Genomic DNA, 22,359 nt, shown 5'->3' with positions numbered 1-22,359 from the left:
CCTATATTTCAAAGTATTAGAAAAGGTAGTAGTAAAATACAGAGGTTTTTTTGACTAATGAAGAGCTAGCCTAATATCCATGATAAGAAGAATTTTTTCTTCAGTGAGAGATATTGCAGGCATCAACCACAAAATGCTAATCTAAGGGTTGATGTATAAACGGTTGAGCATCTGAAGTCTTTTCCTCCATTATGTCTAAACAACTGAACTAAATATTGAGAGTTTAATTGCTTTGTGTTACATTGAACTACCGTTAATCAGCAATACACCATCCGTCTACTTAATCACTCAAAAAGAACAAAGACAAGGGGGCACTCCATGACGTTACACAGTAATACATTTCAAACAAAAAGAAGAAAATATTTTTTCACTCAACACATAATTAAGCTCTGTAACTGGTTGCCAGAGGATGTGGTAAAAGCAGTTAGCACAGCTGGGTTTTAAAAAGAGTTGAGCAAATTCCTGGAAGAAAAGTCCATAAACTGTTACTAAGGTAGTCTTGGGGAAGGCCGCTGCTTATAGGGATGAAAAGCAGGAAAATTGCCTACTTTGTTGGAATGCTGCCAAGTGCTTGTTTTTAATTCTTTCCTATTTTTAAATTGGAGTTCTTTTCCTTCACCTTACTTGTTTTTGGCTTATTGTTGTAAACCGCCTTCATTTGTTCCTCAGTGCAAGCAGAAACATCTCTATAAAGTATTACAGAATGTCTGCTCTATGCTTAAATGTAGCATTTGATGGAGAATTTTGTGCATATGGGGAATGTTTCGTCTTCTTGAAGTTGTAAGGAAATAAAACTGTGGTTAAAGGATGCTCCATTTTATTCCTTGCAGGAGCTGTTGAACTTTTGTATTTGAAACTTAAATCTTAGATGCAAAATGGGGAAACCCCTTTCATGCATTAACACATTTTTTTTAGTATTATAGGGTGATTGTGTCCTTAAAGCTTCTGCACCCAAGCAAGGTCTGATATGCCGTTTTAATACCACAGGCAACCCCCTTTAGTTGTCACCTGGTTTTACCTCGTAAGTGTCGCCACAATGTAATTTAGCTAATTTGCAATGATAAGACCAGCGTTCCCTCTCCTGGGCTTGTTTCTGCAGTGACTGTGGTACACCGTCCTCTTGTCTATCAGTCTTCTGTGTAGTCCCAGTTTTATTTTCTTCATCCCAATAGATTATGGGCCCAAGTCACCGAGGGGAGAAAGCAACTGCTCCCAAAGTCCAGGAGGGGAAAGGGAAATGGCACTTGATATACCACCTTTCTGAGGTTTTTGCAACTACATTGAAAGTGGTTTACATATATGCAGGTACTTATTTTGTACCAGGGGCAATGGAGGGTTAAGTGGCTTGCCCAGAGTCACAAGGAGCTGCAGTGGGAATCAAACTCAGTTCCCCTGGATCAAAGTCCACTGCACTAACCACTGGGCTACTCCTCCACTAGCAACATTCCATGTGGAAGCCTACCCTTGCAGATCACCAATGCGGCAACACAGGCATCTGTTTCTGTGAGTCTGACGTCCTGCACATACGTGCAGGACGTCAGACTCACAGAAACAGAAGCCTGCGCGGCCATGTTGCTGATCTGCAAGGGCAGGCTTCTACATGAAATGTTGCTAGTGGAATAGCAACATTCCATGCAGATGTGCATGTAACTCATAATTAGTGCCAATTAAGTCCAATAATCAACTGTTGGTGTCTAATTGACTAATTAGTTTATGTGCACATCTGGGATCTGTGCCTAAATTTGGGTACCCGACTCTGAGTGGCCTTTATATTTTTTATTATTTTTTGTTACATTTGTACACCGCGCTTTCCCACTCAAGGCAGGCTCAATGCGGCTTACATGGGGCAATGGAGGGTTAAGTGAGACTTGCCCAGAGTCACAAGGAGCTGCCTGTGCCTGAAGTGGGAATCGAACTCAGTTCCCCAGGACCAAAGTCCACCACCCTAACCACTAGGCCACTCCTCCACTCCACTAGAATCCGGGGGTATGATTCTACTCAAATACGAATCCCAAAAGAAGTTATGATAAGGTAGCATGTACGTAGTAAACAAGAATCATCACCAAAACACTTTCCCACGCTGTTAGGCTATTTGTTTTAGAACAGAATAATATTGCCCCCAGGCCGGGTGTCTCTTTGATCCAGGTATCCACCTCCTCTCAGGATCTGTATTTTGCACTCAAGGCCTCAATGAGAATCAGCGCATGTTTACCCACACACCTGAAAGCATTTATTCCGTCCAATCCGGAGAAACAGCAAACAGTTATGTATAGCAGAAAAATCTTTGTAGGAAGGAGAGAACTATTTGTGACCATCTCTGGGAAAACATGAGTAAAGTCGCAGATGCAAAATGTTGAGAATGCTCATTTTTCACAAGTTTGAACTTCTGTAACTTTTTTATTTTTTCCACTTAGAAGGATAGGGTTTGGACTGTTGTATTGCAAACTGTTTGCTCTAATATAATTCATTAAAAGCCCCTTTTACTAAGGCGCAGTAGGCCTAACACAGGCCTACAACACACTAAAATGACACTACCACGGAACGAGCTGAGGCATCCCATGGTAGTTTCCCGCTCAGCGTGCACTAATCCCGCACTGGAAAACATTTTTTATTTTCCAGTGTGGGAGACGTGCACATGGGTAGAGATTAGGTGTGTCTGCACTAATCACAGAGGCAGACTGACCATTCGGGCAACCGGGCAGTGCCCGAGGGCCCAGAGGTTCTACCTGGATGCCCGGTGCGCCACTGGTGATATAGTGGCCTCAGCGGGGTGGAGCATGTTCTTTCCTGCTGGCCTGCCGCTATCCCCCCCCTCGCCCTGCACCACTGTATTTTAAAAATGGCGGCCGAGACTCCCTACTGAAGTCTCACGAGACTGAAACCCACGAGGCTACTGTGGGAAGTCTTGGCCACATTTTGAAAACTCGGCAGCACCAGCAGGCGGGGGAATAGAGGCAGCGCAGCAGGCAGAAAAGAACATGCTCCTCCGCAGAGGCCACCAGTCTACCAGGACCCCTCAGGTAGGACTGGGACGGTGGGGGGGCAGCTGCAGTGGTAGGGGGGTGTCAGGCAGCATCCAGGCAGGGGGCCCAGACCACCCTCAGTGCCCGTCCCTGGCCAATCGGGTAGCACGGGTAAATTACCGAACACTACCTGATTAGCGCAAATAGGTGTCGGTAAGGGCTCCTGCAGTAATGACCACATGCTAATGGGGAAATTAGCACGTGACCATTACAATAACATATGGCATAGCGTCCATTTTACCGCCATGTTAAAAGTGACTGCAGGACACAAAAAATCCATGTGCTGACATCACCACTGCCCCTTTTAACGCAGCTTGGTAAAGGACCCCTAAAAGCTCATATTTTTGGTGACTTTAGCCATGTTTTCCCAGAGATAATCACATTTTACCAATGCCCTAAACCCCTCCATTTTCTCTCATCTCTGAGCAAATTCCTGTCTCCTTTTTTTCTAAATTCTTGCAGCATGAGAAAAAAAATACCTCCAGCTTAATACCTGAAGATATTTGGAAATCTACACAGCTTGAAAATTTTGCAGAACTGAAGTCAGTGCCTATTATGTGAAAAAGATGGTGGGGGGGGGGGGGGGGGGATTGCCGTGTTCATGCCCAAAGTGAAACACCACAACATGAATCTCCAAGAAAATACATTTTCCATTTCAAGAGCAACAGAAATGAAGTGCATTGTATTCTCCCTTTCTCTGCAAAGCTGGAACAAGCATAAGGAGTTAACAGTAAAGGGTCCCTATATGCCTTTTTTAAAACAGGTTCCTACTGTAATTCCCAATACAGCATAAATGTTCAAATATAAACCTGTTCCAAGGCAAGTGAGAATGTGTCTGTGCACTCAATCCCCCGGTTCTATACATGATGCACAGATTTGCATGCTTACATTTGTACACATGCCCAATATGCTTGCATAAATTAATTGAGTAATGAACCCTTAACTATCAACAATTGGGTGCTAACAAACAATTACTGAAGTTAACTGGCACCAGTGGTGTAGCTACGTGGGGCCATGGGGGTCTGGGCCCCCGTAGATTTGGCCCTGGACCCTCCTGCCAAAGACCCTCTCAACCCCCCCCTCCAGCCGCCAACCCTCCCCCGCCACCGTTGCCTACCTTTGCTGGCGGGGGACCCTAACCCCCGCCAGCCAAGGTCCTCTTCTTCCGGCGCAAGGCTTCGTTCTGTTTCTGTGAGTCTGACGTCCTGCACGTTTCTGTTTCTGTGCAGGACGTCAGACTCACAGAAACAGAACGAAGCCTTGCGCCGGAAGAAGAGGACCTCAGCTGGTGGGGGTTGGGGTCCCCTGCCAGCAAAGGTAGGCGACGGCGGCAGCGAGGGGGGGGGTCGTCCGCAGGGGGGGGGGTCAAAGTTGTTGTTGTTGGTGGTGGTGGTGGTGGCGGGGGGTTCGGCAATGGGGGGGGTTCGGCGGCACCACTTAGGATTTGTGCTAAGGCATGGGGGATTCTATATATGGTGCCTAAAAAATCTGTGTGGAAAACAATGCCAACTAAGCGTAGATTTAGGCGCGGTATATAGAATGCGCGTAGTTGATATCCCAGCACCTAAAACTACACGCCTCCATTTACACCAACAAAAATGTGGTGTAAATCCCAACGTATATATTTATGCACACTGGGCCATATTCTATAACTACATGCGTAAATTTCAGAATGCCCACCAAACACCCATTTCCCTGCCCATAACCACGCTCCTTTTTGCCTGCACGTTAGAAGTTAAGCACATTGCATTATAGAATACCCTTACCAAGTTATGCACGTCAATTATAATTATTGCCAATTAGTGTTCATTATTGCTGTTATCAACGCTAATTTGCTTGTTATGCCAATTACATTATGTGCATTGTTATAGAATAAAGCCTGCATTTCGGCATGGATCTCTAGGCGCCAAACTCTACTAGCGCACAACTCAAAAGACAGCGTGGCCACGGCATGTCAGGGGCGTTCCAAAAAGTTGCATGTAGTTACAGAATTTCGTCCTCAGCGCACCTTACTTGGGTATCAACGTTTACACCAGGTTTCAGCACCTGTAAGTCTGGCACCTGAAGTTAGATACAGGAATCAGCGCTAAGTGTGGTTCTATAAAGGGCACACGCCCTTTATAGAATCGTGCAGAGCGCTGATTATTTCCCAGCACTAACTTACAGGGCCGCCGAGAGACTGGGCCGGACCCGGGGCAAGGCCGCCCCTAGGGCCCCACCCCCGCCGCTCCCCCCTCCACCCCCCCCCCCCCCCAAAGTCGCCGCCGCCACCCCCCCACCCCCCCGAGGTCGCCACCGCTCACCCCCTCCGTCTGCCACCGGGCCGGGCCCCCTGCATTGAAATTACAGCGCCTCTCACTTCTGTGTGAAAGCGCTGCAGGCAGCAGGGCAGCAGATCGCCTCCCTTCGGCCCTCCTTCCCTCCTTGTGTCCCGCCCTCACGGAAGTTATGTCAGACGAGGGCAGGACACAGGGAGGGAAGGAGGCCCGAAGAGAGGCGATCTGCTGCCCTGCTGCCTGCAGCGCTTTCACATGGAGGTGAGAGGCACTGTGATTTCAATGCAGGGGTCCCGGCCCGGTGGCAGACGGTCGACGACGGAGGGCGGGTGGGACTGCGGCGCCGGGCCCTTTTTGTCCCCCCTGCCCCCCCCTCTCGGCGGCTATGCTAACTTATTGAACTCCTTCCTATATGTGTCTGCACATGTTTTATTAAATATGTATGTCCATCCCAAGTCCACCCTCTGGAACACATATGTGCAATCCACACAAAAGTACACACACTTTTGTAGTCCTGTGCATTTCTACACAAGTATACAGCCGTGTAAGTGTTAAAAAAGGCTAAGGAGAATGGAGAATATAAGAGCACAGGGATGTTTGACTCCTTGCTATACCTCCACTAATGCCAAGATGACTCAAGACACAGCATGGTTCTGGCATTACTTCAGGTAACCTCTAATTGCAAGATACTTGTTTCTTAAAATGTGGAAACAATTATCCTTTTCTTTAAATAGTAAGGCAGGAATCTTTGTTAGGAGAACACTTCACTTAGGAAAATATATTGCAATGTCCCAGAGTGGTCCTTAATGTGGAATAAATTTCTCTTTATAAAATCATACTTCACTTACAAAATCAAAAATTCAGAGTCAAAATTGACAAGGAAAAACATTTGCCCCATGCTGGGTGCTCTACATGTGACTTCTTAAACAATTTTTAGATTTGTGCAAAAACGGGTGCAATCCTGATCACTATGCAAAGGAAAAATGCATTTCTTCCCCCCCCCCAAAAAAAAACCCCCAACCAAAACAAAACAATCTATGTGTGTGCGTATATATTCTTATACAACAGTTTTGTCATAGGACCTACTGTGGCCAGTGCCGGAATCTAGTATTCAAAAAACTGCATCCAAAACCCTTGGACTCAATGAAATGAGCCGATGGGATTGACCAAACCTTAAATCTGAGTTTGAACTTGTTCCTTGCAATGGAGGCTATTCCCGCTATAAGAACATTCCCAGATATGACAACATCTTGACAGTTAGATCCGGAACTAAGGCAGAAATTCTATAAACTGATACCTTATTTTAGCGCCAATACTGTAACAGCCTGACAGGCTTAAGACATTATTGAATACTAGTAAAACAGGCCCGTTTCTGACACAAATGAAACGGGCACTAGCAAGGTTTTTCTCGGAGTGTGTATGTTTGAGAGAGTGTGTGTGAGAGTGACTGTGTGTGTGTGAGAGAGAGAGAGAGAGAGAGTGAATGTGCTAATGTGTGTGTGTGACAGAGAGAGTGAGACTGGCTGCGAGTGTGTGTGTGAGAATGAGAGTGTATGCCATGGGCCCCCCTCCCTCCCATCCTCCCAGTTCCAAGGTCCCCCCTCCCTCCCTCCGAGTTCCAGGGTCGTCCTCCCTCCCTCCCTCCCAGTTCCAGGGTCGTCCCCCCTCCCTCCCTCCCTTCCAGTTCCAGCACCCCTCACTCCGAATTTTAGAAGTCATCTTCACTTACCAAGTCGGGGTTAAGGCGGCCGTCAGCAGCGGTAAAAGGCGTGCAGGCTCGGCCCTTCTCTCTCTCACCTCTGGTCCCGCCCTCATTTCCTGTTTCCGCAAGGGCGTGCATCAAATCACACAGTAGAAAATATTTTTCTATTTTCTACCACAGGGCCATTCCCGGCAGTAATTGGCAGCATGACCACATTGGCGCTGCTACATGGTTACCGCGTGGGTAGCTATGTCGATGGCTGGTGGTAAGGGCTCAGGCCATAAATAGGTGCGCACTAATTTTATTTTTTGCGCACTCCCATTAAAAGATGGCCTTTTTCCCTGCCACGGTAAAAAGTGGCCCAGTGCGCCCAAAAGATGCGCCCACACTAACACAGACCACTTTTTACTACAGTTTTGTAAAAGGACCCCTTAACTGGCTACGGGGCGCCGCATAAACTTAGAACTGACTATGTGGTTAACTTGGCCGGTTAAGTACTGAATATCAGCAATTTATCGGTCAAATGCTGACTCCGGCCCCCGGAACATCCCCCAAACAGCCTGTTTGTAGCCCAGCACTGAGCAGTTATTCTCATAGGGCTCCTTTTACTAAGACACACTAGCGTTTTTAGTGCGCACTAAATGCTAGAGATGCCAATGTATTCCTATGGGCGTCTCTAGCGTTTAGAGCGCGCCTATTTTTAGCATGCGCTAAAAACGCTAGCACAGCTTAATAAAAGGATCCAAATTGGCACTAGCCAGTTAAATGTCACTGAAAATTAGTGGTAAGCCCCAAACAGGTGACTTAACTGGCCAGATAAATCGCTTTGAATATCAACCCCTCTGTTTATAGCACCAAGCACTTATGTGTGTACCTGCCAATTACACAGCACAACAACAACAAAAAGTTTCGTGTGCTACTGGGCAAAAACCATTTTTCCTATACTAAATTCATTATCCCAGCTGCAGAAGACTTAAATACAAATCAATACATGCATCTAGCTTCTCATATATTTGTACACAACTGTGGAATGAATTGCCGATCACCTTCAGAACAACACATGACTTCATGACCTTTCCAGAAGTTGCTAAAGACCTACTTGTTCAAAAAGACGTACAAAAAAGATCCCCCATAAGAAACTGACACCTGAACTTCACCAGAAACATTTAAATGGACCTTTTCAAATTTGTTTAGTTCAACTTACACCCTAATTACTGATTATTATATCTTGTCCTGATATCATTATGTCATGTTTTATCTATTTTTCACTACTTATTATATGTAAAAATTTCCTTGCACCTTATCTGCAACAATGTTGAAATTTCACTCCGTTAATATGGTTGCCATGATATATTTTTCGCACCTTATCTGTTATTTATACTCTAATTTTCTTATTCCATCAATGTGATTGTTGTTGTATTATATTGTAAGCCACATTGAGCCTGCAAATAGGTGGGGAAATGTGGGATATAAATGCAGCAAATAAAATAAATAAATAAATTCAGTGTGCATATTCCAAATCCGAAGTCAGAATTGTTGTAACACGTCAGGAAATTTTGTTACGCATAAGTTTGCCCAAATGAATTAAGCACTTGGAAAGCATTGAATAATTTTTTTACAGAACGAGTTTTACTCCAACAATTACCTGATCTATATCAAAGTTTTTTTTCGTAGTAAACAGTATATGAAAATGTAATGGAATAACAAAATTTTTAAAAAAGTCTCATATTCCAGTTTAAAAGTCTTACTTCAGCAAGGCCCAGTACTGTTAAAAGTGCTTCAGGCATCTACTTTTGCGTTTGTGACCGGTCATATTTTCCCGTTGCAAACACCAGCAGTAGTCCCCCATCCTGTTGGGATTCCAGCGGCCTTGATATCTGCTCTCCATGTTTCCAATATATAATGCATTAATATTATAAGTGAATAGGCTTTGCATGTATAACTTAAAATCTAGAAGTGTCAGGCAAATTCGGAGTTCATATTTGGAATCAGCAGGCTCAGTTTAGTATATATCACATGTTTTTCTTTCAGTAGCAAAATCATTGTTGCATTGTGTACCAATCATGCACTAAAGCACTATTATTCTATGAACCGGGCGCACTATCGATGCCTACTGTTAGGTGCCAGCTTACTAAATTGACCTGTAAATTCCATCTTCTGCAAGCAATTTCTCCATCCAGGAACATTTTTGACCTATTCTGATTCTTTTATTCCAGCATCGTGTTAGCAACGAGCACGTAATTAACTTTGCTATCAAGTGAACCCTTATCCTTGTTTGTTAATTGTGGTGAGCCTAAATAAACTAATTGAAACAGGGAAAACAGGACCATTGAGCTGCACATTATTTGATGAAGAAGACCCAATTAATTAACATGTTTGTAAATCAGACTTCCAGGCTGAACAGATTCTCGGATACATTTTCTGCCACTTTCAAAGTGGTTATTCTGAAGTTCACCCCACAGCACACTCTTATGAAGCTCACACTTAAATTTAAAAAAAAAAAATTGAAATGACGTTAAAACAGAACTCTTAAATATGATTTCCTGCCTGCTCACTGAATCTGGGGACAATGCACAAAACCGCACGCATGGCGTCTACCACAAGCGTAATTCCGTACCATGTACAAAGCTAAGTATATGCACATTTTCTGCACGCTGACTCTGCACTCTAATTGGAGGAGGGGGAAGCCTACCGGATGCGTTGTGCACAAACGTTTTACAGTAAGCATGGCTTCTTGTGTACATGTGTGAACAAAAATGGAAGTGTTTTGTGTATAAATATTAGCCTCAGAAAAACAACTTGCGCATAGAATTTTTCAAGATTGATAATTATGCGCAGAAGAAACAGATGCCAATATATGCTGACACTTTTGTTTTTGTTCAAACATGCACTCAAACTCAGACTCCCGTCAGCCTTTTAGGGGTCCTTTTACAAAGTTGCGGCAAAAGGGGGCAATGGCGTTTCTAAAAATTGCACGCACTGCTATACAATATGCCTGATCTGCGCCTAAATTAGGCGTTGGCACTTACACCAGGTTTTTGTTGGAATAAATGGCTGTGTCTTAATTTTAGTCACAAGGACGGCCAACATGGGTATTCTGTAAACCGCACTTAACTTTAGGCGAGGTTTATAGACTAGCATTAAGTGCGTGTTTTTTCCGAGCCGATTTTTTTTTTTAGGCGCAATTTATGGAATCTAGTCCTAAGTGTGAATTCTATAACAGTTGTGTGTGCATCTACCATTGTAGAATACTAGCGTAAGTCTGCATTTACACCAAATCCATGACAGAAAGAGACAACGTTAAGATGTTTTGCAGTCCTAATACACAACAACAAAAGAACTCCAAGCCAAGCACAGTTGTCCTTGCCAAATAATGTTAAGAAGAAAGCTTGCTGTACTTACCTACATGAATGATGTTTTCTGACAGGAATTGATGGGCAGGGTCCTTAGAGAGGCCTGCTGAATCATCAGGCTTCCCAGAGCCTAAGGGAGATGCCAAAGCCATTTTCAAATCTTCTGGGTACTCCTTTACCGACATTCATATATATATATATATCACTTTGTTAAAATTAGATATGAAATGCTGAGCAATTTTCAAAAAAGCAACCATTTATAAAAGTTCATTTCCAGTGGAAATAAGAGGTTTTTCGAAGGAAAAAAAAAGTCTGATTAGTGAAAGAGCTTTCTTTGTTTCACTGGGCTTTCCGTAACGAAGTTGTCTGGAAGATGCCTCCACTTTAGATTTTGTCATTGCAGGCAGGCCAGTGCACCACGGGGTCACTGTCACCTGGATCAAGCGGTGAGTTACTCCAGGGTGAGTAGTGCTAGTTTGTTGATTTGTACAGAGACACAACCTCAAACTGGGTGGGGGTGGGGGGGACTAGCAAGGCTCCTTCCCCACCTCTTCTTTACGTCACAGATCTGTGAAAAAAAAGAGAAAAAAAAGACAAAGTCATAAGAAGAAACATGAAACTGTTAATGGCAGAAAGACCAGAAGGATTCCAATATTGCAAGTGCTCATTTGGAGTTACATGTCTGACTGGATGATTGAACATTGTAAAAACAAAAAAAAACATGGAGAATCGTATAGTCAGCAGATACTAATACATCTCTAGATAAATTATTAGAGATCAGTCCTGGAGTGGAGGAGTGGCCTAGTGATTAGGGTGGTGGACTTTGGTCCTGAGGAACTGAGGAACTGAGTTCGATACCCACTTCAGGCACAGGCAGCTCCTTGTGACTCTGGGCAAGTCACTTAACCCTCCATTGCCCCATGTAAGCCGCATTGAGCCTGCCATGAGTGGGAAAGCGCAGGGTACAAATGTAACAAAAATAAAATAGATACTATTGGAGATTCTACATGGAATGTTGCTACTATTCTACATTCCATGTAGAAGGCTGCGCAGGCTTCTGTTTCTGTGAGTCTGACGTCCTGCACTCACAGAAGCAGAAGCCTGCGTGGCCACGGCCACATTGGTGATCTGCAAGGGCCGATTTCTACATGGAATGTTGCTAGTGGAATAGCAACATTCCATGTAGAATCTCAAATAGTAGCAATAGTGGAGGAGTGGCCTAGTGGTTAGGGTGGTGGACTCTGGTCCTGGGGAACTGAGTTCAATTCCCACTTCAGGCACAGGCAGCTCCTTGTGACTCTGGGCAAGTCACTTAACCCTCCATTGCCCCATGTAAGCCACATTGAGCCTGCCATGAGTGGGAAAGCGCAGGGTACAAATGTAACAAAAATAAAATAGATACTATTGGAGATTCTACATGGAATGTTGCTACTATTAGAGATTCCACTAGCAACATTCCATGTAGAAGGCTGCGCAGGCTTCTGTTTCTGTGAGTCTGACGTCCTGCACGTACGTGCAGGACGTCAGACTCCCAGAAGCAGAAGCCTGCGCGGCCACATTGGTGATCTGCAAGGGCCGACTTCTACATGGAATGTTGCTAGTGGAATAGCAACATTCCATGTAGAATCTCAAATAGTAGCAACACTGGAGGAGTGGCCTAGTGGTTAGGGTGGTGGACTTTGATCCTGGGGAACTGAGGAACTGAGTTTGATTCCCACTTCAGGCACAGGCAGCTCCTTGTGACTCTGGGCAAGTCACTTAATCCTCCATTGCCCCATGTAAGCCGCATTGAGCCTGCCATGAGTGGGAAAGCGCGGGGTACAAATGTAACATAAATTAAAAAAAATAAAAATAAATAAATCTGATCATCATAAGTTTGGAGAAGTTCCTGGAGGAAAAGTCCATAGTTTGCTATTCTGATAGGCATGGGGAAGCAACTGCTTGCCCTGGGATTGGTTGCATGGAATGTTGCCATGATTTGGGTTTCTGCCAGGTACTTGTGACCTGGCTTGGTCACTGTTGGAAACAGGATACTGGGCTAGATGGACCACTGGTCTGACACACTATGGCTACTCTTATGTTATTATGAGGGTCGTTGGTCCAAGCAAAACCCCACTGTTCAACTGTTGTGAACATTCTGTGGAATGGAGATAGATGGGGTATGATAAAAGAGTAGTGGTTTCAAGTCGTACACCAAGGCAAGAGTTTATAATGAACCCTGATGCTAAAGGGACGTGGCCCTGATGTCTTAGTCTCACGAGCAAGCTTCCTTCCGCAAATTACTGAAGACCCATCTTTTTGAAAAAATCTACGGAAAGAGCCAAAACACATAGAGTCCACACTCACTGTTCTTCAATACACCATACATCCACTTCTAATCTCTCATCCCCCATAATCTCACATCACTCACACACCTACTCACAGAAATATGTACACCATACGTCATCTTATCTTAACTCAGCCCTTTAAGCTTCCCACTGTCTCCTTCCAATGTTTCATTATGTCCCATTGTTATATTCCTAACGACACTTCGATTGTCTCGCACAATTGTGCACAATGTAATCCATAACCAAGTTGTACCATATTGTATTTCCATTATTCATATCTTATTGTAAGCCACACTGAGCCCGCAAAGAGGTGGGAAAATGTGGGATACAAATGCAATAAATAAATAAATAAATAAATAAATAAATAAATGTCCTCCAGCATTCCATTCTTTCTCCAGTTTCATTTGCTTCCTTCTCCACTACCTCTCCTTATCCAGTCTTTCAGTATCAGTAGTAGTTTATACGCTGAACATATTCAGTTGCTAGCCACCTTTGACTCAAATTCACCTGATTTCACCAATCTAAACTCCTGTCTCTCAGCAACAGCTGATTGGTTGATCTTAAATCACCTCATATTAAATCTTCTCAAATCCAAAGTAATGTGACTGTCTGACCGACAGACTACGAGGATACAAAAAAGCACCATGGGCCGTTCAAGCACGGGACAGTCAAGAGTCCTTTATTATGATGCATTTTCACTCTCTGTGGTTTTCACACTTTGATTCTGATTTGGTCTGCTAATTTTTTTTTGGGGGGGGGGGCTTTCAGCTCATTATTTTAAATAGATCGATTCTGTTGACTCCTGATTCAGGCGCTTGTCGCTGAAACATGGCCCACGTTGGGTCTAATAAAGGACTCCTGACCGTCCCATGCTTGAACGGCCCTTGATCGTTTTTTATATCCTCATTGTTGTGTGTACATTGACCCTCTCTTCTGCTGTTTGACCGACTATGCCTTCTGTTGTCCCAACTCTACTTCATCACGTTCTGCCACTTGTCCCTTCCCTTCGAATTGTGGGAGTTGTCCAAGATGCTTCTCTTATCCTATGATCTGCTAGTTTCTTCTGTGGTTTGCTCTTGCGTTACCACACTTGACACATTGGACTAAATTCAGTAATTGGTGGCCAGAGTTGGGTGCCATTTATAGAATAGCGTGTAGCGCCATAATCCACTGAAAATAACCAATTAGTGCTCAGGCTCAAACTGGCTATTTTGAGGACATTCCGGGGTTGGAGTTGGCTCTTAACCGGTTAAAATAACTGCACAAACAGAATGAAGTAAAACTCAGTCCTATCTTTATGTGGTTCTTCACAGCTGGTTAAATGTCAAAACGTGGAATATCAGGCCCACAGAGCCTAATGTTCAAAAAAAGCAGGACTCCTAATTTTTATGCTCCTAAATTTATGTCCTATTTTCAACCAAATTTGGGAGCATACATTTTCTGTTGAAAATTCATTTTAATGGAGCTTAAAAATTATTTTTAGTTGCCTAGATTTATGAAGCCTAATTTATAAGCCTAGTGCTGAAAATCAGCACTCAGCTCCTAATTTCTTTGCCCTTGAATTTTGAAGATAAAGTTAGGCATATTTAAGAGCATAACGCTCAAAGTTAGAAAAATAAATCCATTGAATATCGAACCCAAAAATTCAGAGCAATCCATAAATCTGAGTTGATCCCAATATGTCAATACTAACATGAAAAGTCTTCATAGTGACTGGAGATTTTAAATTCACTATTGGGTATAATCTGGTTTTCCCTCTGTCCCCTTTCTGTCACCTAACTCGTTATGCCTCCTTCACCCTATCCTTGTCATATGATCTATGATTCACTTGCACTTTCTGGCAGTGTCACCTCTTGCTCTCACCTGTTTCAACTTGAGGAAGGAGTGTCAGTTCCTTAAAACTACTCAAGAAATGTTTTATGTTAGTCCAGTAGAAAGGCATCACTTTATCATGGGTTCTCAACTCAGTACTTGGGACACACCCAGCCAATCAGGTTTTCAAGTTTCAAATTTATTAATATTTGATATACCACTTATTATAATTACTAAGCAGCTTGCAGTAATCATATAATAACAGGATATTACTCCTGGGGAATTCTGAGTAACGTGCAGTCTGCAATGCAGAACTATACACTTGCTGCGTAGAGTTCAGAACAAGGATCAAGAGGCTACAATAAGGCAGAAGTGGCTTATTTTTAATGCCGCTTCCTCCATGCTCTCCTTTCCACCCCCACCCCACTCCCCACACGCATACTGAGCATGACAAGAGGAAAAGGAGCAGATGCACCTCAGGCTGCATCCTCCTTCCATGCAGCCTGGAGCTCAAACCATGATGGAGAGAGTTAGAGAACAAGGGATTGGGTGTAAGAGAGCTGATGGTCTTGCTGGGGGTGGGGGGAATGACTTGGTAGGGAGTGAGGGAAGGCGAGAACTGGGGTCTTCCTGAAAAGTGGAGAGAAAGAATTGTGGGGCAGAGAGAGAGAGAGCTTGGGCATTTGCTGTGAGGCAACAGAGAGTTAAGTAGCAGGAGCAAGAGATAGTGTTTTGAAGAATGACCTCTCATAGCTTATTTAAGAAGAAAACTTTGGGAAAAGAATAGATTATCCACTTTATGAAACATCAGATTTTGGACACAGACAATGTTGAAATTGTCAATAGTATAACACCACCATTGAGAGGGACAGCTGGCAAGTACATAACCAAGTTATATAGGCTAAGTCACTCACTATTTGTGAGTACTCAGAAATTATATATGCTGTTCAATGTCCTTGTGGATTGGGAGGTCTTCAAGACCTATTAAGATCAAGCTTACAGAACATAAATCAAGAACACATTGTAAGGTCTTAACGGCCCCTTTAGTTGCTCATTGGTTGGAAAAACAACATGCTGAAACAGATATTAAATGGCAAATTACTGACAAATTGGAACTGGGGTGGTCGGGAGGAAATAGAGACTCTTTATTAAATTATAAAGAGCAGAGATAGATATACACCTTGAATACGATAGCTGATTGGCTGAGACCAGGCCCTGGCGCAGCTCGAGTGAAACATGGCCCATGTTGGCTAAGGTCCTGATAGAAGAGAGAAGATAAGTTTAAATTTAGGCAAAAATATAATAAATATGTTGGGTTTAAATGCATAAAATACAAGAACCAATGAAGAGTAGAGTAAATCACGAGGCTAAGTCTCCCATGTGAAACAAGTCACCGCTGAGGTCCGGAGTAATTGACAGTGAGAAATTATTTTGCTATATGGAACTAGGACCTGTAATTATAGCCATGAAATCTAGCAATGGGCTTTCTTGGTAATTAGTTGGTTGTTACCTCCGCTGAGTAGAACACAAGGACCATATAAAGGGACCCTTTTACTAAGCCACGGTAAAAAGTGGCCTGTACTAGTTTAATTGTGTGAAATTGGTGCACACTGGGCCACATTTACCATGGCAGGAAAAGGCCTTTTTTAAATGGGTCAGTAAGTGGCCATACGCTAATATTAAAATTAGTGTGCAGTTATTTACTGCCTGAGCCCTTAATGCCACCTATTTAGAAGGCAGTAAGGGCTCACGCGCTACCTGTGTGGTAATGGGGCAGTGCATGGCAACGTGGCCGCTCTGCCGATTACCACCGGGATCGCACTTCACAGGAGAAAAGAGAAAATTATTTCTTACTGTGGGAAACTGTGCACACCAATTTTGGAACTACCATCGGGCTCCGGCGCTACCTGGTGGTAGGGTTGATTTGGTGCACACTACCCATGTGGTAGCCCTACTAAAGCTTAGTAAAAGGGCCCCGATGTGATTTATAGATTAGCGCCTAAGACCTCCACATGTAAGTGCAAATTAGTGATGTCATTTACACACATAGGTGCACCTATTCTACAAATTACTGCACATAAATGGCGCCCCCTTATGGAATTGTCTTTCATGTGACCCTGTCCCTGAAGAGCGAGTGAGCTTTGTTTTCCAGGCCCACAGGTCCGGAATCTACCCAGCACATCAGGGCCAGGTCCCTTTAGTATAGAGTGGGCAACCTGCGGCCCATGGGCCATATGTGACCTGACATTGAATTTTATGCGGCCCTTGAGACCATGGGAAGTATACACAGAAAGCGTCATTAACCAAAGTTTTGGCGATTTTAAATACTGCATTTTACAAATATTTTCAGAATAGCCAATCTGGCAGTTTGTTTTTATCACTTTTAGTTACATTTTTACTCATTTATTCATTTATCCAGAAGGTCTATGGAGTTCTGTGCATTTCTGGTTCTGACATTACAAAATGTTGCTGTCCTCTAGGGGTAACACTGACATTCATGTGTCCCCCCTGTGTATAAAGGTTGCCCACCCCTGGTTTAGCATCAGGGCTCATTATGAACTCTTGTCTTGGTGTAAGACTTGAAACCACAACATTCCTTCCCACCCCCCACCCCCACCTCCATTCTACAGACTTTCTGTTCCCCAGAGCCAAGCATTCCTGAATCCTGCTCATAGTCTTTAAACAAGTCACCACCTCTCTGCTGCCGGAGTCTCCACATGCCGATCTCGCCTGTTACACTGCAGCATCTTGTCCTGGCTTGTTTCTTGGGAGAGCAGAGGTTTGGCTTCCAGAGTACAGCGAGCAATACGCATGGCCAGGATGCATAATTACAGAACAGTCTCAAAATGCTTTTTCTTCTTTTTGGTAAATCCTTAAAATTAAAGAAAGGCTACACCCTTTTTAACAGGCAGTTCCACTTAAATATAATAACAATACCACGCTGTCTTTTCTTCTATATACATTTTTCTTCTACTCTGTCACAGAACTTTGGGCTAGATTTTAAGCTTCTGCAAAAAGCCAGTGAGCCCCTTTGCATGGCCAGTTTTGAAGTGGCTTGACTTTCACCCAGGTATTCAGGGGCCCATTTAACAAGCGGCTGGATAAAGTGCCCTGTGCTGGCAGCAGGGGCTGTTTTTCCTGCGCACCAGGGCCCTTTTTAACCACAGCGGGTAAAAAGACCCCAGGCACACATGGCCATGCGGTAAGAGAACTCTTACCGCATGGCCATGCGACGGGGAGCCCTCTCGCACTAACCTGGTGGTAACCGGACAGCATGTAATTACCGCTAGGTTATCAACACACAAGCCATTTACGGGGGGGGGGGGGGTTCTTTTTCCCCCTGGAAATGGTGCACGTTCGGGGCAGGACTACCATCGGTGGCCACGTTGGGCCAGCAGTAGTCCTGAAAGAGCCACTCTGTAAAAGGGTCCCAGGGGTCTGTGCCCTGATCATGGCTAGACAGATTTGGATGGGCTAGAGTGGGGCTTCAATGACAACTTCAGAAGTTGGAGAACAAGGCCAGTGCCGGGCAAACTTCTACAGTCTATGCCTTGAAAATGGCAAGGACAAATCAAGATCAAGTTTACATACATAGTATCACATCATACCTTATGCTATGAGTTTATCTTGTTGGGCAGACTGGATGGACCACACAGGTCTTTATCTGCCATCATCTCCCATATTACTATGTTACATATACACATACCAATACACAAAGATGTACAGGCACATACATGTACACACACACCAATCCCCCTTCTCCCCCAACAGAAAGCTTGGAAAGAATTCCTTGAGCCATGCTCTGCATGCTTTCCCCACTTGAATATATTTAAATTTATTTTTGTTACATTTGTACCATGCGCTTTCCCACTCATAGCAGGCTCAATGCAGCTTACAGGGGGCAATGGAGGGTTAAGTGACTTGCCCAGAGTCACAAGGAGCTGCCTGTGCCTGAAGTGGGAATCAAACTCAGTTCCTCAGGACCAAAGTCCACCACCCTAACCACTAGGCCACTCCTGCACTGTTGCTACTAGCTGAGATTCTACATGGAATGTTGCTATTCCACTAGCAACATTCCATGTAGAAGTCAGCCCTTGCAGATCACCAATGTGCAGGACGTCAGACTCACAGAAACAGAAGCCTATGGAATGTTGCTAGTGGAATAGCAACATTCCATGTAGAATCTCCAATAGTAGCAACATTCCATGTAGAATCTCCAATAGTATCTATTTTATGTTTGTTACATTTGTACCCTGAGCTTTCCCACTCATGGCAGGCTCAATGCGGCTTACATGGGGTAATGGAGTCACAAGGAGCTGCCCAGAGTCACAAGGAGCTGCCTGTGCCTGAAGTGGGAATTGAACTCAGCTCCTCAGGACCAAAGTCCAGCACCCTAACCACTAGGCCACTCCTCCACTCTAATGAGGGTAGTTTCCAAAAGTCATTTATCCAGGTATATGGGCTATTTGAAAATTTCCCACTCTTCCAGCAGATAAAAGTGCATGCCAGTGGTTTTCTGTATTTGTGTGGCTGGCACCTATTATTTTATCTTGAATGCAGCTGCTCTTTATTGCCCCCCCCCCCCCCCAGCACCTGCTGCTGCCCTAGGCAGCAGCCTAGTTCACTTAGCAGCTAAGCCGCCCTGGGCACACCAGTACAAATCAGCATTCTAAAGCCTAAGCCATCTGACCCACCCCGAGCCCCACACCTCCCCCTACAGTTAGCTCTGACTAATCTGATTCGCTGAGCCATCCAATCTGTCCCCTTTCCCATGCTCTGTTCCTCCAGACAGCAAAGAAGCATTCAGCATCTGCTTAATGGCTTTTCAAAAGAGAAAATCTACCATAATGCCGCACCAGGAAGTGATTCTGTGCAGGTCATATATTAGATAGGACTTTATCTTAATAGACCGTGTATCAGAAGAGGATAAAAAGCAGACATGGCCTTCGCTAATTCCTCCCTAGGCAGATATATAAGGGCGACTAGTCCTTAAAGTTAATGGGTACACCATCCCCTAAATCACAATGGGTTTTTAACTTTGGCAGAAACCTCTCCGCGTACCTAAAATGTCAGTGCAGTGCATAGAATGTTACAGTTAAGAGCTTACGCCTGCCTTTCCTGTTCCCTAATAAATGTCTCCTCTTCCTCAAATTAAGCACCCACTAAAGCATGCATGAGGACTGTTGTTAATGCACATTTTACAGCTAGCTTACTGGGCGTTTGTTAGCCCAGAATTCAGTTCCATTAAGGCTGATTATACTATGCTGAACACTCTTGGGCTCTGGCTGTAACAGCTGACAGAAGGCGTAAATTTGCAAAGTAGAACTTATAAAAATGAACAGGAGGGCAGGAAGCTGCAGTATGAACAAATAAGCTAGACACTTTCATTCTCCTTACCTTCTGTGTATTTCTTTTATGTGTGAGGGGGAGGGGGGTGTTTTATAGGGCTTTTCCTATAAGTACAACTGGAGGACTTTTATAACATTGGGCAGCCGTATATATGTTGTAAAATGTATATGCACAAAAACCCCCTATATTTTGGCGCTTAGCACACAAAGTTGTGTGCGCCAGTTATAAAATGGTGCCAGTTACGCATGTAATTTTATTGGCAAATTAGATGCTAATTGGCGGTAACAACCAATAATTGGTATTGCTAATTGGCATTAATTTGCAGTTCCACACGTAACTGCTCTTAGTTGGGTTTCTGCAAATTGAGGGCCGCATTCTATATAAGGCGCCTAAAAAATCTACGCAGTAAACAGTTCCGGCTAACTGTATTCTATAAGCGACAATTAGGACAAATATTGTAGCCCCTGATGCAGCCCAGTTGGGCGAAACACGGCCTGTGTCGGGCTTGTTAATTTCATTTTGATTTTAATTCATTAAATATTGTTTTTTTCATATACGTATCTGCTTTGTCTGTTTTCCAACCAGAAATGGATGGAGGCAGGTGATGGTAATCCTATGTCAGCGTTCAGCCATCAGCACAAAGCCCAGAGTCCACCCCACGTCCCTTCCCAAGACGGTATGTGAGAAACAACTTTTACTTTCTTTTTACAGAAGATTATTTTGAACTTCAAAAGGCATCATGGCTTTTTTCAACCACACCTAATCATGTTCAACAAGGCCATCCTTCAGTCAACTGTTTTGAAATGCTGTTTTACAGCTGATGGTCAAAGTTCTCCTGATAACATTGCCTACAATCTGAGAATGAAGGTGCCGATGATGATAAGTAAACGCGGGTCATTAGCGCTGTACTAGCGCTCATATTTACCAGCTCAGAATGATCGGAGGGGTCTAGCGCAGCAAACAATGAGTGTGCCAGGCCTTAGCGCAAATAGCATGCAAATGTAGTCAAGGCTTGTTAATTTCATTTTGATTTTAATTCCTTAAATATTGTTTTTTTCATATACGTATCTGCTTTGTCTGTTTTCCATCTTGGAGTTTGCAGATCGATTACCCTGTTGTTTTCTTTGTCCATCCATTTCTGAACAGGCAGAGGCTTTCCTGCTATACATTTTGGGCTGGTTTTTGTGGAATGTAACTTGTAATCACACAGGTACCATTTATCAAGAGGTACTGCCACACTGGCCTTCCTCCCCCCCCCCCCTTCTTATCTATCCTTTCACATCAAGTGGACAGTGGAGAAAAAAAGAGGTGGTTTGGGGTGAAACTGGTGCTATTCAGAGAATGGAGAATGGAGAGATGAGGATGCTGAGCAGATAGAGAGAGAGAGAAAGAAGAATGATGTGCTGGAGACACCAGAAGGTGAAAGCACTGTGCAAGATACTTCTGAAGGGAAGATGGGCACCAATTACAAGATGCCAGTTAGCCCAGGGCAGACCCTGTTTATCCCTTGATATCTGTGGACACAATCACTCACAGTAATGCATCATGTTAACAGCAGAATCAACATCAGGTATTCAGAAGACTGAACCACACCAGTGACTTTATTCAGTGGGATCAATTTCTTCTCAACCCTGTCCTGGAGGCACAATTAACCAGGCTGAATTTCAGGATATCTATAGAGAATATGCATGAGATATCTGTGCATACTTTGGAGAGCCAATGCACACAAATAGTTCACATGCATATTCATTACTGATATCCTGGGCAGTTAGGGGTGGGAAGTACTTCTCTGGTCTACAAAACTGTTAAGTCAGAGGACTGGCTGCTTACCGGATTCTAAAGAGATCTCTACATGTTGAAAAAAAGACACTCAACCAAGGGAAGATTCAGTTCTGCCTCTTTCAAAAAGTACAACGACTCGGGGACATTCAATGAAGTTACACGGAAATACTTTTAAAACAACTAGGAGAAAATATTTTTTTCACTCAACAAATAGTTAAGCTCTGCGACTCTTTGCTAGAGGATGTGGTAACAGCAGTTACCGTTTCTGGATTTAAAAAAAGGTTTGGACAAGTTCCTGGAGGAAAAGTCTATAGTATTGAGACAGACATGGGGAAGCCACTGCTCGCCCTGGAATTGGTAGCATGGAATGTCACTACTATTTGGGGATTCCAGAATCTTGCTACTCTTTGGGGTCCTGTAATCATGTTACTCTTGGGATTCTGGAATGTTGCCACTATGTGGGTTTCTGCCAGGTACTTGTGACCAGGATTGGCCACTGTTGGAAACAGGATACTGGGCTAGATGGATCATTGGTCTGACCCAGTATAACTATTCTTATGTTCTTATACCGTTTGGTATGATGTTTTTCACATCTCCAAATTTTACAGAAAAGAAACTGTGGTCCTGATATTCAGCACTATTTAACTGGCCAGGAGCCATCCCTTGCTGGTTAAATAGTGCTTAGCCAGTTAAGCGCTAATATTCAGTATGAGATAGCCATATTTAGTGCAAAGA

At 43.8% G+C, this 22,359-nt stretch overlaps 1 protein-coding gene across 1 annotated transcript in view; it reads right to left on the bottom strand.

Moving 5' to 3' along the window:
* The window catches only part of PLCH2 (phospholipase C eta 2), a 727,403-nt gene that overhangs the window by 671,324 nt on the left and 33,720 nt on the right, over positions 1–22,359 (bottom strand). The window contains exon 2 of the mRNA XM_030185738.1: positions 10,404–10,922. Within this exon, the coding sequence (XP_030041598.1) occupies positions 10,404–10,539 (136 nt within the window). The 5' untranslated portion in view covers positions 10,540–10,922. The remainder of the gene's footprint in view (positions 1–10,403; positions 10,923–22,359) is intronic.

The sequence above is a fragment of the Microcaecilia unicolor genome, chromosome 13 (assembly GCF_901765095.1).
Source record: "Microcaecilia unicolor chromosome 13, aMicUni1.1, whole genome shotgun sequence".
In the NCBI taxonomy this organism is placed as follows: Eukaryota; Metazoa; Chordata; class Amphibia; order Gymnophiona; family Siphonopidae; genus Microcaecilia; species Microcaecilia unicolor.
Note: the sequence above shows the minus strand (reverse complement) of the source record. Positions and strands in the feature narration are given on the sequence as shown.